This window comes from Berghia stephanieae, chromosome 7 (assembly GCF_034508935.2).
Source record: "Berghia stephanieae isolate SIO BIC M18660-M18661 chromosome 7, UCSD_Bste_1.3, whole genome shotgun sequence".
Taxonomy (NCBI): Eukaryota; Metazoa; Mollusca; class Gastropoda; order Nudibranchia; family Aeolidiidae; genus Berghia; species Berghia stephanieae.
Genome location: NC_088366.1, coordinates 38,153,476 through 38,167,660, shown reverse-complemented (window position 1 = coordinate 38,167,660; position 14,185 = coordinate 38,153,476). Strand labels below are relative to the sequence as shown.

Below are 14,185 nucleotides of genomic sequence, written 5' to 3'. Positions count from 1 at the left end.
ACGACTGCTTATCGCTCTTGGAATGGTATCAACTTTGATGTGAGTGATGTGATTAATTTAATTAATAACTCTGGTTTGGACCCATGAAGTTTTATTTTTTTTCGTGATTCCCTATTTTGAAGTCTTTGTCTTTAATAAAAGGTTTAGAATAAGTTCGCGATATGAGCGATTTAGGGATAAATGTTAAATATTCACATTTGTGCTCAAATGTATTATCTCAATGTGTTCTCAGGGGAGGTGGGCCTGCGGTTAAGAAAAAAAAATCTATTATTGCCATTTTTATCTACAATGTGTTAAGCGTTTTACTGGAAGTTATCATACAGAAATGTTTTATTATTTGTTTATTCCTTCCAAAATATCAGGTTACATAAATAAGAGACGTACAAAAACTACATATAATGGAGCATTCACGGGATGTTCATTTAAACCACCTAGATAGACTGTGTAGGATTTGTGCACGATTCTCCTTATCAACAAAAGAAAAAAAGTTGGGACGAAAAAAAATTTTGTGTGTGGGACATAGAGAAAATATTTATCTTGTTTTTGGTGTAGATGTGACTGGTGACTGTGAAGATAGACACTATGGTGCCCCTTTAATCCAGACATAATTATCGATGACTGTGTGGTCTGTAGTCACACTTTATCACTGGATGGACGCTTTAAAAAGTCAGAGGATACGATAGTATCCAATGACTCTATGGAAACGACCCATTCAAGCCATGAGGAATCTACATTAGAGGAAGATCACCGTGAGCCATCACAATATTAGAATTTGAGTGTCAGCCTACATGCAGTCGATACTTGAACGAACAAGCCACTATTTGGAGGCCTTTTGAATCTTCTACTCCATCGAAAAAGACAAGTGATGCTGCAACCGCTATGACACCTCAAAAGTCTGATTCAAAGGCTGTTCCAAATTAAATCAATACATTGCTGAGAAAACGTAAGCATGAAGACAATATCACCGAAGCTGAAAAGAAAATAGCTTTGAAAGTGTTAAAAGCAATGTTTAAAACGAATCCTGTTGCCACGTTCAAACAAAGAGGGGGGAGCTTTTCCGTAGTGCGAGTGAGTGTGCCTCGAAAAGAAAGTGAGAAGGCAAAGACACCGACCAAAAGAAAACGTGTCAAGCTTTTGGAAAGGATTAGAAATGTCGTTGCCGGTGAGAATGATGAGTCTATTAATGTACAGACGGCATCTGAATTAAAGAAATTACCCATCAAAAAGAGGCGGATTATCGCTGAGCGTGCTGGCATCAAGGACAAAGCATTCATTCCCCATGATGACACTTTGGCAATGAAGGAATGCATGGGATTATCCTGGAGACAAGTCAGGAAACAACGAAAGTTTCTGAAAGGAAGGGGAATAAAGATGGAAAATGAAGGAGCCAGTCGAAGTGCATCAAAAGAAATAACGGGGAATATGGTGACCGTGGAAAGCATGAATTTTATTGGAGACGAAGACTTGACAAACGAAAAACCATTTGCCTTCGTCAATGATATCAGTACTTTGTTAGAGGGTCTTTTAGATTCTTACAATAGTAAAGATCTCTTTCATCACACAGTGACACCATCCCAGATGATGAAGTGTGGGTTAAGTTTGGTGGGGACCACGGAAAGGACTCATTCAAATTGACCATGCAGCTTTTGAATGTAGGCAAACCAAACACAACAACAAATACCGTAGTAATAGGACTGGCATATGTCAAGGACAGTTACGGAAATATAGAACTCATGATGGAGAAGATAGAGCCCCAGATCAATGACATTCAGAACAACTTAAGATGGAGAGGTAAAACTACTGTTATTTTCATCAATGGTGATTATGAGTTTCCGACCAAAGTGTACGGTCTGTCAAGGCACCTTTCCATGTCTGTGGTGTACACAGCCAAAACGATATTTTAGTTCAAGAGCAGAAATCCCATTTCCACAAAGAACACTAGAAGGGATAAAGGAAGACGCCTCATGCTTGATGGAGAAGCATAATGGAGATAAAAAACATGCACCCAAGTTCAACAATTGCTTGAGATGGCCATTGATAAACATTGAAATTACACACGCAGTACCTCCATACCTTCACATAATGTTAGGGATAGTCATCAAGCACCATAGACTTTTAGAACAGGCAGTAGACAAGTTACATGAGAATTATCACGGATGATAACAGGAATCTATCGCAAAGAGGGAAAAGTTTGAAAATATTTGGAAAGAATTGGCGTCATAGAAGAGATTTGAAAAAACAACTGAAAGACACAAAAACGTGCTTGATCCTTAGCCGTACAGAAAGGGACAGACATAGATTCGAACTATCGTACAAAAAATTGAAAAGTTATAATGCATTAGGATTTGAAACCCTCAGTTCAAGATCTGGCCCAATCTGCTCGAGTCTGGATGCGATTTTAGCCAGACACAAGATAACACCCCAAGCCTATCATAGTCGGGCCTTTGTCGGCAACCACTGCCACAAGTATTTGACTGCGGAAGTCAGAGGGGCCTTATTAGAAGCTGTTGTGGAAGAAACATGCAAACACACATGCAATTTATTAACAATTGACTTGGCTGGGGAAATCAAAGCTAAATTCACACAACTGAACACCCTATACCAAATTGTCCATGATAGCATTTCACATTCCAGTCCTATAGACAGAACCCAGTTACACAAGACACAAGAAAACATTGATAATTATCTCCACTTTTTTAGAACACACTTCACAAACATGATCATTCCAAAACAACACATACTGGAGCACCATTGCGTTCCATTCATGGCCAGATTTGGGTTTGGTCTTGGGCTCCATGGAGAGCAAGGCACTGAAGCCAGTCACCAAATCATAGGAAAATTGGACAAAATAATGTGTGGTGTTAAAAGTGACACTAAAAAAATCAAGCTCATCATGGAAGCAAATATTCTCCATACATCACCACGACTACGCAACCAAGGAAAGTCACCAAAGAAAGAGAAAAAAAAGTAATAAGGGAAATTCTCCATTATCTTTTAAAATAAAACAAACAAACTGATGCGAACATTTTGATAAAGTTAACTATTATGTTTAAAATTTCATATTTGGATTATTGAAAATTATTTGTACAAAGTAAGATTTTATAAGATTGACAATTCCAAGATTATTGTGAAGCCAGCTTCAGTAAACCTCTATGCAGACTTTCAAAAAATTCAGTAATGGGATATAGATAACTACTTCAAGAGCATTATTTGGATTAACTATGAACTTCGCAAGAGAAATTGTGGGTGAGTTATAATTGTAATAGTTTTAAGAGTAATATAAAACAAAAAAATCAGATGTCCACGGATTCATTGTCTTGTAATCGACACTTTAATTGAAAAGTGTTAATGATAATCAGTTTAAAAAATGACCTACATTTGTTTCGTTCTAACTATCATTCCATCATTCCTAGACTAATGAAACTTGCCATGTCATAACCATACATCATTACTAACAGTTTCCACCCTACATGCTTTCAATGGCATGTTTTGATTTAACGGGAATGCCCAACTGTTGATTGCATACAATTACTATAACATGCATGTCCAGCAAGCGCGCCGTTCGTTTTCTCGCCGAAACTGAATGAGTCATCACCTGGCACATCTGGCATCGCTTAACCCCGGTAGGGCTGTGGGGAGGCTGCGGTATTAAAGTATCGCAATTTGGACACTGTGTGGTGGTTGTATAGTAGTGGTAGTGATGATGATGTGGTATTGGTGGTTGCAGTAGTAGTGGAAGTGATGACGATGTGGTTGTGGTGGTTCTAGTAGTAGTAGTAGTAGTAGTGATGATGATGTGGTGGTGGTGGTTGTAGTAGTAGTGGTCGTGTTGATGATGTGGCGGTGGTGGTCGTAATAGTGATGGTAGTTGTGGTAGTGGTAGTGATGATGATGTGGTGTGGTTGTAGTAGTAGTTGTGGTACTGATGATGATGTGGTGGTGGTTTCAGTAGTAGTGGTAGTGATGATGTGGTGGTGGTTGCAGAAGTAGTGGTAGTGATGATGGTTGTAATACTAGTGGCAGTGATGATGATGTGGTGGTTGGAGTGGCGGGGGGGGGGGGGGGGGGCGGTATCCTTGGAACAAATTGACGATGTGGTTGTGGTGGTTCTAGTAGTAGTAGTGGTCGTGATGATGATGTGGCAGTGGTGGTGTAGTAGTAATGGTAGTGACAATGTTGTGTCCTTGTAGTAGTAGTGGTAGTGATGATGATGTGGTGGTGGTGGTTGTAGTATTAGTGGTAGTGATGATGTGGTGTTGGTGGTTGTAATAGTGATGGTAGTTGTGGTAGTGGTAGTGATGATGATGTGGTGGTGGTTGTAGTAGTAGTGGTAGTGATGATGTGGTGGTGGTGGTTGTAATAGTGATGGTAGTGGTAGTGATGATGATGTGGTGGTGGTTGTGGTACTGATGATGATGTGGTGGTGGTGGTTGTAGTAGTAGTGGCAGCGATGATATGGCGGTGGTTGCAATAGTAGTGGTAGTGATGATGGTTGTAATACTAGTGGCAGTGATGATGATGTGGTGGTTGGAGTGCGGGGGGGGGGTATCCTTGGAACAAATTGACCTCACCGGAATTTTGACGGCAGTTGCCCGGAACCCGGAATTTTTTGCTCCAGACCGGAATTTTGGAATCACTGTCAACCCAATCAGGGATATAAGGAAAAATGTCCCCTTGTTCTTCGTTTATCCCATGGTTTATTTATCTTCTTCGTGCATCCATTAACATAATTAATTTTAAGATTTAAAAAAAAAATTGTCAATGTTCCAGCTCCCTCTTTGGTAGTTGCTGTGCATCGCCACAAAGGACATTGTTGCTGCGAAAAAATAACGGCGACCTCAAAATACCAAGACATGTGTCCAAGAAATTATAGACAGGTGAAAAGATATTCCGGACAACCGTGCCCAGTCCAACAGCAGTGGACAGTCTACCATCAAACCACTTTATGGACTTGCTGCACATGCAAACGAAGACAATAGTCAAGGCACACACGCCTTTTCCCATCACTGAAATACCCCTTCTTTGACCATGAAATGGACATTGAGGCTGATCACATAACAAACATTGATCAAGACCATTGCCACTGTCTATATCAAGATGCGACTGCTGAAGACCGCCAAACTGTTCCATCAAAGGAAAATATTTACTGTTGGGCCAGACATCAAAGAGGATGAAATTAAATAAGATCATTCTCTTCAGTGTCTAATAAACCTCACAAACCAATGAACAGCAACCATAATCATAAATGCTTTTGGACACAAATATCACTGATAAGTGTGCGTTTTATTCGTATTGAATGAGTTTTATTCGTATTGAACATTATACATGTAGTTGTAATCATTTTCTGGAATAATATATTGTTTCCCAGTGTTTTTGTTTACTTAAGCTATAATTGTTGACTTGACTAGGAGGCCAACGCAAAAAAATAAAAACAAGAGAGAGAGACAGAAAGAGACAGAGAGAGAGAGAGAGAGAGAGAGAGAGAGAGAGAGAGAGAGAGAGAGAGAGAGAGAGAGAGAGAGAGAGAGAGAGAGATAGAAGGGGAGAGGAGGAGAGAGAGCGAGAGAAAGAAATGAATAAAAAGAGAGAGAAGGGGGGAGGGGGGGGGCAGAAAAGAAAGGAAGAAAGAGAGAGGGGATAAGGAGATAGAGAAAGAAAGAATGTAGAAAGAAAGAGAGAGAATGAAAGAAAAGAGAGAGAGAGAGAGAGAGAGAGAGAGAGAGAGAGATAGAGAGAGAGAGAGAGAGAGAGAGAGAGAGAGATAGGGAAACAAAGAAAGTATGTAGAGAGAGAGTGAGAGGGGGTAGAGGGAGAAAGAAAGAGGGAAAGAGATAGAGAGAGAAAAAAAGCAAGGAAAAAGAAAGAGAGAAAGAAAGGTAGAGAGAGAGAGAGAGAGAGAGAGAGAGAGAGAGAGAGAGAGAGAAAGAGAGAGTCAATGAAAGAGATAGAGAATGAAAGAAAGGGATAGAGAAAGAAAAAAAGAGAAATAGAGAAAGAAAGAGAGACAGCGAGATAATATTGACACGAGAAGTCTATTAACCAGCGCACCTGAACTAAGCCAGTAAGGGTCTTGTAGCTAATGGCGTGCATCCCCAGTGTGTTTTATCTTTTCGCCGAGAGAGAGAGAGAGAGAGAGAGAGAGAGAGAGAGAGAGAGAGAGAGAGAGAGAGAGAGAGAGAGAGAGAGAGAGAGAGAGAGAGAGAGAGAGAGAGAGAGAGAGAGCGAGAGAGAAAAGAAAGAAAGAAAGAGGGAGAGAGAGAGATAGGGAAACAAAGAAAGTATGTAGAGAGAGAGTGAGAGGGGGTAGAGGGGAGAAAGAAAGAGGGAAAGAGAAAGAGAGAGAAAAAGAGCAAGGAAAAAGAAAGAGAGAAAGAAAGGTAGAGAGAGAGAGAGAGAGAGAGAGAGAGAGAGAGAGAGAGAGAGAGAGAGAGAGAGAGAGAGAAAAGAAAGAAAGAAAGAGGGAGAGAGAGAGAGAGAGAGAGAGAAAAGAAAGAAAGAGAGAGGGGGAGAGAAAGAAAGAGAGAGATAAAGAAAGAAAGAAAGAAGAGATAGAGAAAAAGAGAAAGGAAAAAAAAGAGAGAGAGAGAGAGAGAGAGAGAGAGAGAGAGAGAGAGAGAGAGAGAGAGAGAGAGAGAGAGAGAGAGTCAATGAAAGAGATAGAGAATGAAAGAAAGGGATGGAGAAAGAAAAAAAAGAGAAATAGAGAATGAAAGAAAGGATAGAGAAAGAAAAAAAAGAGAAATAGAGAAAGAAAGAGAGACAGCGAGATAATATTGACACGAGAAGTCTATTAACCAGCGCACCTGAACTAAGCCAGTAAAGGTCTTGTAGCTAATGGCGTGCATCCCCAGTGTGTTTTATTTTTTCGCCTCGCTGCTCAGCCTATCTGTCACTGTTTATAAATCTATGGGTTGAAGTTGGATTGATGCAGTCTGAGCAGTGGATCAAAAATTTTAAGAAAGTAATTGATATATAGTATTGCTGGTTGCACCCAAAGAGGACAGTTAAGAGTAAAAAGCCTATCCCGATACCTTACCGACTTTCCGTAATCGTAATCGAATACCCTTTAATCTCACGTGTATTCGTAAATTTAAAAATTCGAGGAAAAAAAAATAAATAAAACAATTTTTTTTTTTTCAAAACATCGGCATTGACAATCCGGAATTATCAGCTCAATTCCGGGATTCCGGGATGTATGGCAGGTCTGCTAACAGGTGTCATGTCGAGTCCTAAATGTTAATTGTTGCTTCTGGCAAGGGACCCCTTGTAAAGCGCTTTGAGGACATTTAGTGGATATTGCACTATATAAAAGCTCATTTTAAAATGTTTTTAAAACGTTGCTACAAGACATATGTCGGAGAAACTGTTAAGAGATTAAGGGGCGGTTTGGGTCTTTTCTAAAAAATATTTAATTACCATTATTGGGCAGTTTTAACCATTCTGTATCGTCAGTATAGGTTAAAAAACAACATTTATGGTGAAATATTTTAATTATCTGTGTTTATACCCATTTTGCGACCTAATTTGGGGGTCTGACATAAAAAAATATAACAATCTTGTGGCAAACGTTCCACAAAAACCAATGAAGGAATGACCTCCATATTCTTTCCTCTTGTCAACATTGTACCATAGTGTGTCACCATAGAGAGATTTTACGGCTTTAGCTTATGGAATTTTTATTAGAACATTACAAAGTTGAGAATCAAAATGTTATGACAAAATTGATGTTAAAAATTCAGACTTAGGATTATAATTCACAGGTCACATATCTTATACAAAAAATCTCTCTAGGGTGACATAATACATCATCTCTGTTATAACTGTGGAAATTTTCAGACAATTTCATTGAATAGATTCTAAGAAACGTTTGACACAGTATCCCATACCCTTAGAAAAATGACATATTGAGAAAATAGCAAAATTGCTTCCCGTTTTTCACACTTTTCTTACTACTCGTACCATTTTTGACTGTGTTTTTCGTGCCTTTATAGTCTACTTTAAGAATTTGGACTTCAATTATATTATTTCTAAGATAATAAAATATCATTTTTCACCAAAATCTCAAAATCAATTTTTCGAAGGATTTTCCTATTAGACCCAAACCGCCCCTTAAGCGACAGGTTTGGACAACATCTTCGGTCTATTGAAAATGGCGAGGACAAATCTGTCGCCCACCACTTTAATGGGTCCTGTCATCGAGGATTGCACGACATCTAAATCACTGTTCTTCAGTTCTGTCACACAACTAAACAACATAGGAAATACAGGGAGGCAGAACTGACCTCATTTAAATATTATACTACCTTTATCTCCTCTCTTCCCCCACCTGTTTTCGTATATTATATTGAAGCTTACATTTAATTTCACATTGTTATTTATTTCTTCGAGCTTCGAGAAGCACCAATTACACTAGCATAAACAATCTATATATATATATATATATGCGTTTTGTTGTTTTTTTTCCCTCTCTTTCTTGTTTTATTTTTTTGTTTGTTTTTGTTTTAGTATTTTATGTGGTCTTTTTGTTTATCATTTTTATTTTTTAAAACATGAAAAAAAAACAGGGGGGGAGGGGGCAAGAGGTTATTTTTAATGTTTTGAATTTCCATATTCAATCTGGAGATAAAGGTAACATTTTATTATGTCGTACGCTTGACAGTTACAAGAATTACAATCTAAAATATCACTAACATACACATACACACAAACAAACACACTTTCAGTTTTTACTCAAAAGAAGAACAAAAATAATTTTAATACATCGATAGCAAAATTTGAAAATGACTGGCTTGTAATGTCTTCACACACACAACACACACACACACACAACACACACAACACACTCATACAGAGAAAGAGAGAGAGAGAGAGAGAGAGAGAGAGAGAGAGAGAGAGAGAGAGAGAGAGAGAGAGAGAGAGAGAGAGAGAGAGAGAATGTGTGAAGTGGCGGTACCTGCATGATGTGAGATAGGTGGATATGGCTGTGTCCATGGAACGATGGGGGTACTGTTTCTGGCTGTGGGGACCTTGGAGGAACGTTGATAGGCAAGCCATTTCCTGACAATGTAAGATAAAAGACGGGAAAGAGATGCACTCTTGTGGCTGGACAGGGAGTGAATTTAAAAGTCATAGATTCAAACCTATTCTGTTAAGGTGTGATACAGTGCTGTCAAGTAAACCAATGTATTAGGGCACTGCAAAATACACTCAAAAATCCCACCCCATTGATTTCATTCTAAATATTCTATGTGGCTGATACGTAGATTACCACAGCTGGCAACCGGCAATGCAAGTAAAACAGGAGTTTAAAAATTAATGTAAACATCTCTAAATCATCCCCCAAAAAATCTTTAAAAATCCTGTGAGGATTTATTTAATAAAAATCCATAAAATACCTGATATTAATGTTCTCTTTTTCTCAATACAACGAAATGAAAGAGAAAAATCAATTAGACGAATACTGACCAGAGCTCCAGCAAACTGTAGCCAAGCCTGATCATTGTTGAATTCTTTCTTGACTGCATAATAGGTTTGGTGGGCAAACTCATACATATGAAACAGGAAAGCCAAGTCTCCAAGGCGACGATGCTGGAGTTCAGGGGCATCTTTGGTGTATCTGGACATACAGAGATTCAAACAGGAAGATTATATAATGGGGCCCAATTCATGTATTGTTTTTGTTTTTTTTCAAGGACTTTAACTGTGCTGGGAAAACTCCTAAGCAATTTCAAGGCTGACAATAAGAACTATCACTGTGTTCAATAAGTTTTAGGACTGGGTATATGAAATTGTAATGGAAAAACTCACTTGCTATTCCTCACTAAATGCATACCTTATGAACTCTACTTCAAAGGATCATATCTCAGCTCAAAGGATCATATCTCGGCAACAAATGATCAGAATTTTCTAAATTTATTATCAAATTTTTTGGCATAAAATAAGCTATGATTGGGTACCAAAAAAAAATAAAATAATTGAAAAGCCCACCTTAATACGTTTCGAGGCCTTTTAAGAATTGATGAAAACAACGCTATTAATAATGTTAATAATGATAAAGATGACAATGATGATGATGATGATGAAACATCAATAAAAACAGTTACAACAAATCAGGACTTACACAACTGTTGTATTCTGACTAGCAGGAATAGGACCTGCTGGCTTGTTGCCAAAGATTCTTTTAGTGACACCAAGAAAGGATTTGTGGATGCCTTTTCTGGAATTTAACTGGAAATAGAGAAGAACTTCTTTTTAAAAACAGTATCTTTAATTTCCCATCAATATAAAATGTCAAGGCAGATATAGAGAAAAGGAGGAGAGGGAGGAGGAAAAGGAGGAAGAGGAGGAGGAGGAGGGAAGAAGAAGAGGAAAAAGAAGAAGAAGAAGAGGAAGAAGAAGAAGAAGAAGAAGAAGAAGAAGAAGAAGAAGAAGAAGAAGAAGAAGAAGAAGAAGAAGAAGAAGAAGAAGAAGAAGAAGAAGAAGAAGAAGAAGAAGAAGAAGATGATGATGATGATGATGATGATGATGATGATTTCCGTCTCTGAATTCCTGTGCCAGATTGATATATGGCCTTACACTGACCTAAAACATCATTCATTTTGACCACAGAAAACGTTAACTTCAAATATCACAGAAGAAGATGAAGAATAAGGAAATTCAAATAATAATAATAATAATAATAATAATAATAATAATAATAATAATAATAATAATAATAATAATAATAATAATAATAATAATAATAATAATAGTAAGAATAATAATAATACAAATAATAATAATAATATATACTTTATTCATCCAAAAAAATGGAAATTCGTTTACAGACGTGTATGCATGAAAATGTATAAACACAAAGTTGAGAATCTATGGCGACAATGTGTACATATATAATATATGCAAATGCACAAAAATGTAAAAATATACAACCAAGACCCATTAGCAACACTTTATAAATTAATTTGATAAATTGAGATAGGCCATACCCCGGGCCTTTAGTCTGAACTGGTGTGTGTATATTTAAAAGATAGTATTTAATTTAAATCACAGTTGCGCGTTAAAAATTTGAACACCATGTGGCAAAAATGAATTAAGGTGACGTGTTGTCTTTGTTTTTATAGATATAAGGCGACGGCTCCTCATGGAGAACTTAATATATCAATCAATAATTAAAAGAACTCACTTGTTCACTCAGCATCTTCATCTGCCTTTCCACCCAAGGGATAAGTGCTCGAACCACAAACTCGTGCATAAAGATCCTTAGCCTGTCCAGGTCACTTGGGGTCAGACACATCCCATGAACTCTTGCTGTGTGACCACCATCCTGTAATCTATGACTACGATTACTGTGATGCCTGGAAGATGAGTGACGACCATCTGGAAGAAGAAAAATAGTAATTAATGTCCTACTTCACTGTCTGGTGACAATGGGTACATGCATGGGATATCAATCTGATATAAAAAATAGCAATGACTATGAAAAATGTTTTTTTCTCTTTTTGAGGAAAATTTTTTGTCTAAAATCAAAGCCCTATCTCCACTGAGTAAAAATGTTTTTGAATTTTGAAAATCCATTCATAAATAAACAAGTTATGCAGTTTCAAAGGTGTCATTTATGTGGATGACCCGCAAAGAGGAAAAAAATGCGAAAATATGGGACGCTTTTTCGGCATTTTTTTTCGACCTTTGGTTGTATCTTGCGTAATAAATGGATTAAAAGATTGAAACTTGAAGAGCAAATTAGGATGGTGTTTTGTAAAATACGGGAAAAGTACTCGTCATATTCATATGAAATTTTACAACCAAAAAGAAGAAATGTTCATGTATTACCTTGTCAGCGACAAAACCTCCACGCCCGGTAGTTTTAGAAATATTTTACTCCAAAGAGTAAAAATCTATTTTTAACGGTCTTCTGGTAATCGCACGAGTTTTGTCGCTTGACATAATCTAAAATAACTTTTCTAACTGTGTGCCAACTTTCAGTCATATTAATCGATAAACAGCGTCGTAATTAATTTTTAAAAATAGCATATACGAAACGGCTTCGTCCCATATTTTGACGCGACTTTGGGCACTTTGTGAGCGAAAAAGAGGCCCAAAGATTTGTGCGGGATAGTCATTGCTAATAAAAAAGTGAGTGTGGTTTCAATTATATCTTGGTTTTAAAAAAAGATATAGTTGTGAACCAATGTCACACATCTGTTCATTAGTTTTGTTTTAAGTTTTATTTTTTCTTTTCACTGGTACAATTCACCCAATATTCAACCCAAATTCAGACACATTTAGCTGGAGGAACCCCTGTAGTGATGATGGGTAATTCACTGTAACGAATGCTACATCTATAACCGATAATCACTTAATGGGACCCTGAGTTGACCACTCGCGTCAATGATCATAGTGATCAATTTCCAAACTTTGTCACACTTGTCATTTCTCCAGCTTTAATTACCATAGCATGTAAGGTAGCTTTTGAAAGATCAAATTCTCCTCTGTAACCCACATATTGTAGCTGATTTTTTAAATTTGTATGGTGAACAGAATTTTGTCTTTTATTTTCAATTCCATGTCATAAATTTTAAGATTAATTAAATCCCATGGTGGATTTATCTCAGAGTATAACTGTCATGGTCCTTAGATGCTTGTGACAATATAAGTTGTGAAGTACTCTTCTGAAAAATTGGACCCTGAAGTTGTTGGTATTGTGACATCCATCCCCAAAATTTGAATCCTATTATAAGCAGGATTGTCCTAGTAAAAATATAAAGAAAAATTGAATGTCATTCATAAAATTCAAAGACATGTTAAGAAAGTTTACAGAGGTATATAAAGCTATTTCTCATGTCAATAGAATAGACCAATTAGAACATAGTATTTAACGTTTTACTAAAATGCATCCCTGTCTTCCCTTTGTCACAGGAACAGGAATAGATATTGGATATATAGGAGTCCGGGGTGAGAAAATGATCAACGGAATCAACGTGATGATTGTTTTTTAAAAACACTATCAAGAGGACAGATGAAAATAACTCCAGTATGTCATGAAAAAATACATGCTACAAACAGAGAGGGAAGTCTTAAAAAATAAGATGACTCTCTATCATTTTGACCCTATCAACCATCTCAATCATCATCATCCTCTCTCTATGCTATCCCTTCCCCCTCCTCCTAAACTTATGGAAATTGTAAAATAAATTGGCAACCCTGATAGCTGATACAAATAAAGAAAAACTCTTCAAATAAGGGCATTAAAACAAAAAGACTATCTAAACAAGCAAGACACTTGAAAGAAACTATTACCTTGAATGTGATATCCCCCTGCAGCAGCAGTTGGGTCACTGTCTGGAGATGGAGTCTCTCTGCTGGGAGGGGAAGTAGGCGATGCCAAGGGGTGATTGAACAGATCACATGATGATGATGAAGTCAAACCAGATGAGCCTTGTATGGACAAAAATGGTAGACATTTTACCCAACGTTATTATGAAGTTTCAAAAACTAATTAACTATAATTGACATTTCTGAATCAGATTTTCCCTTTATAAAAATGAATGCTGTCACATATGGAAACGGTGACAAACTGATTTTACAGAGCATTTTATTGGAAACAAAAAAAATAATAAAAAGAAACAAGATAATGCAATATTTATTATTTACATCATTGGCAAGAAGATATCAAGACAAAGCGGTTTGGTAAATTACTTGTCTAAATCCCTGATCAAGTGCAAAGCCTGTGTGTAGTTCACTTACTTTACATTGAAGGAACTGCCCATCCTTATCGTTTAAAATTAATTCAGAAATATTCAAATGCCCCATACGGCCCATGATTTTACCAAAATTTAGAGGACTTTTTATATTATGTGTCAATGTAATGGTTTTGAAACATACACACTCTAAGATTAGCATGACAACAGCAATCAATTAATGATCTGTATGGCATTAACTCAACTCTATGGGCTTCACATGGATAATGGATGAGTGGTCCATCAAGAAAGAATAACAGAGCTACCAAATGTCCCACATTTTGCAGGGCAGTCAAGCATTTTTACCCTTTGCCCCGCACGCTGTTGTAAAAACTCAGATTAAACAAATACCACAAGCATTCCCCTCAACCCCTCACCCCATGTGGCCTACAGATCAGAGGAATTTGTGTGAGGGAAGCTTATGTAAGGCTTGGCTTTCGACATTGCAA

General features: G+C 37.2%; 1 protein-coding gene across 2 annotated transcripts in view; it reads right to left on the bottom strand.

The window, feature by feature from the left end:
- Nucleotides 1-14,185, bottom strand: part of LOC144977194 (trafficking protein particle complex subunit 8-like) — a 170,296-nt gene that overhangs the window by 105,357 nt on the left and 50,754 nt on the right. For both annotated transcript variants that reach the window (XM_078922133.1, XM_078922134.1), the window contains 5 exons: nucleotides 13,297-13,434; nucleotides 11,183-11,376; nucleotides 10,121-10,227; nucleotides 9,466-9,616; nucleotides 8,954-9,057 (listed from right to left, as the gene is read on the bottom strand). In XM_078922133.1, the coding sequence (XP_078778259.1) occupies nucleotides 8,954-9,057; nucleotides 9,466-9,616; nucleotides 10,121-10,227; nucleotides 11,183-11,376; nucleotides 13,297-13,434 (694 nt within the window). The remainder of the gene's footprint in view (nucleotides 1-8,953; nucleotides 9,058-9,465; nucleotides 9,617-10,120; nucleotides 10,228-11,182; nucleotides 11,377-13,296; nucleotides 13,435-14,185) is intronic.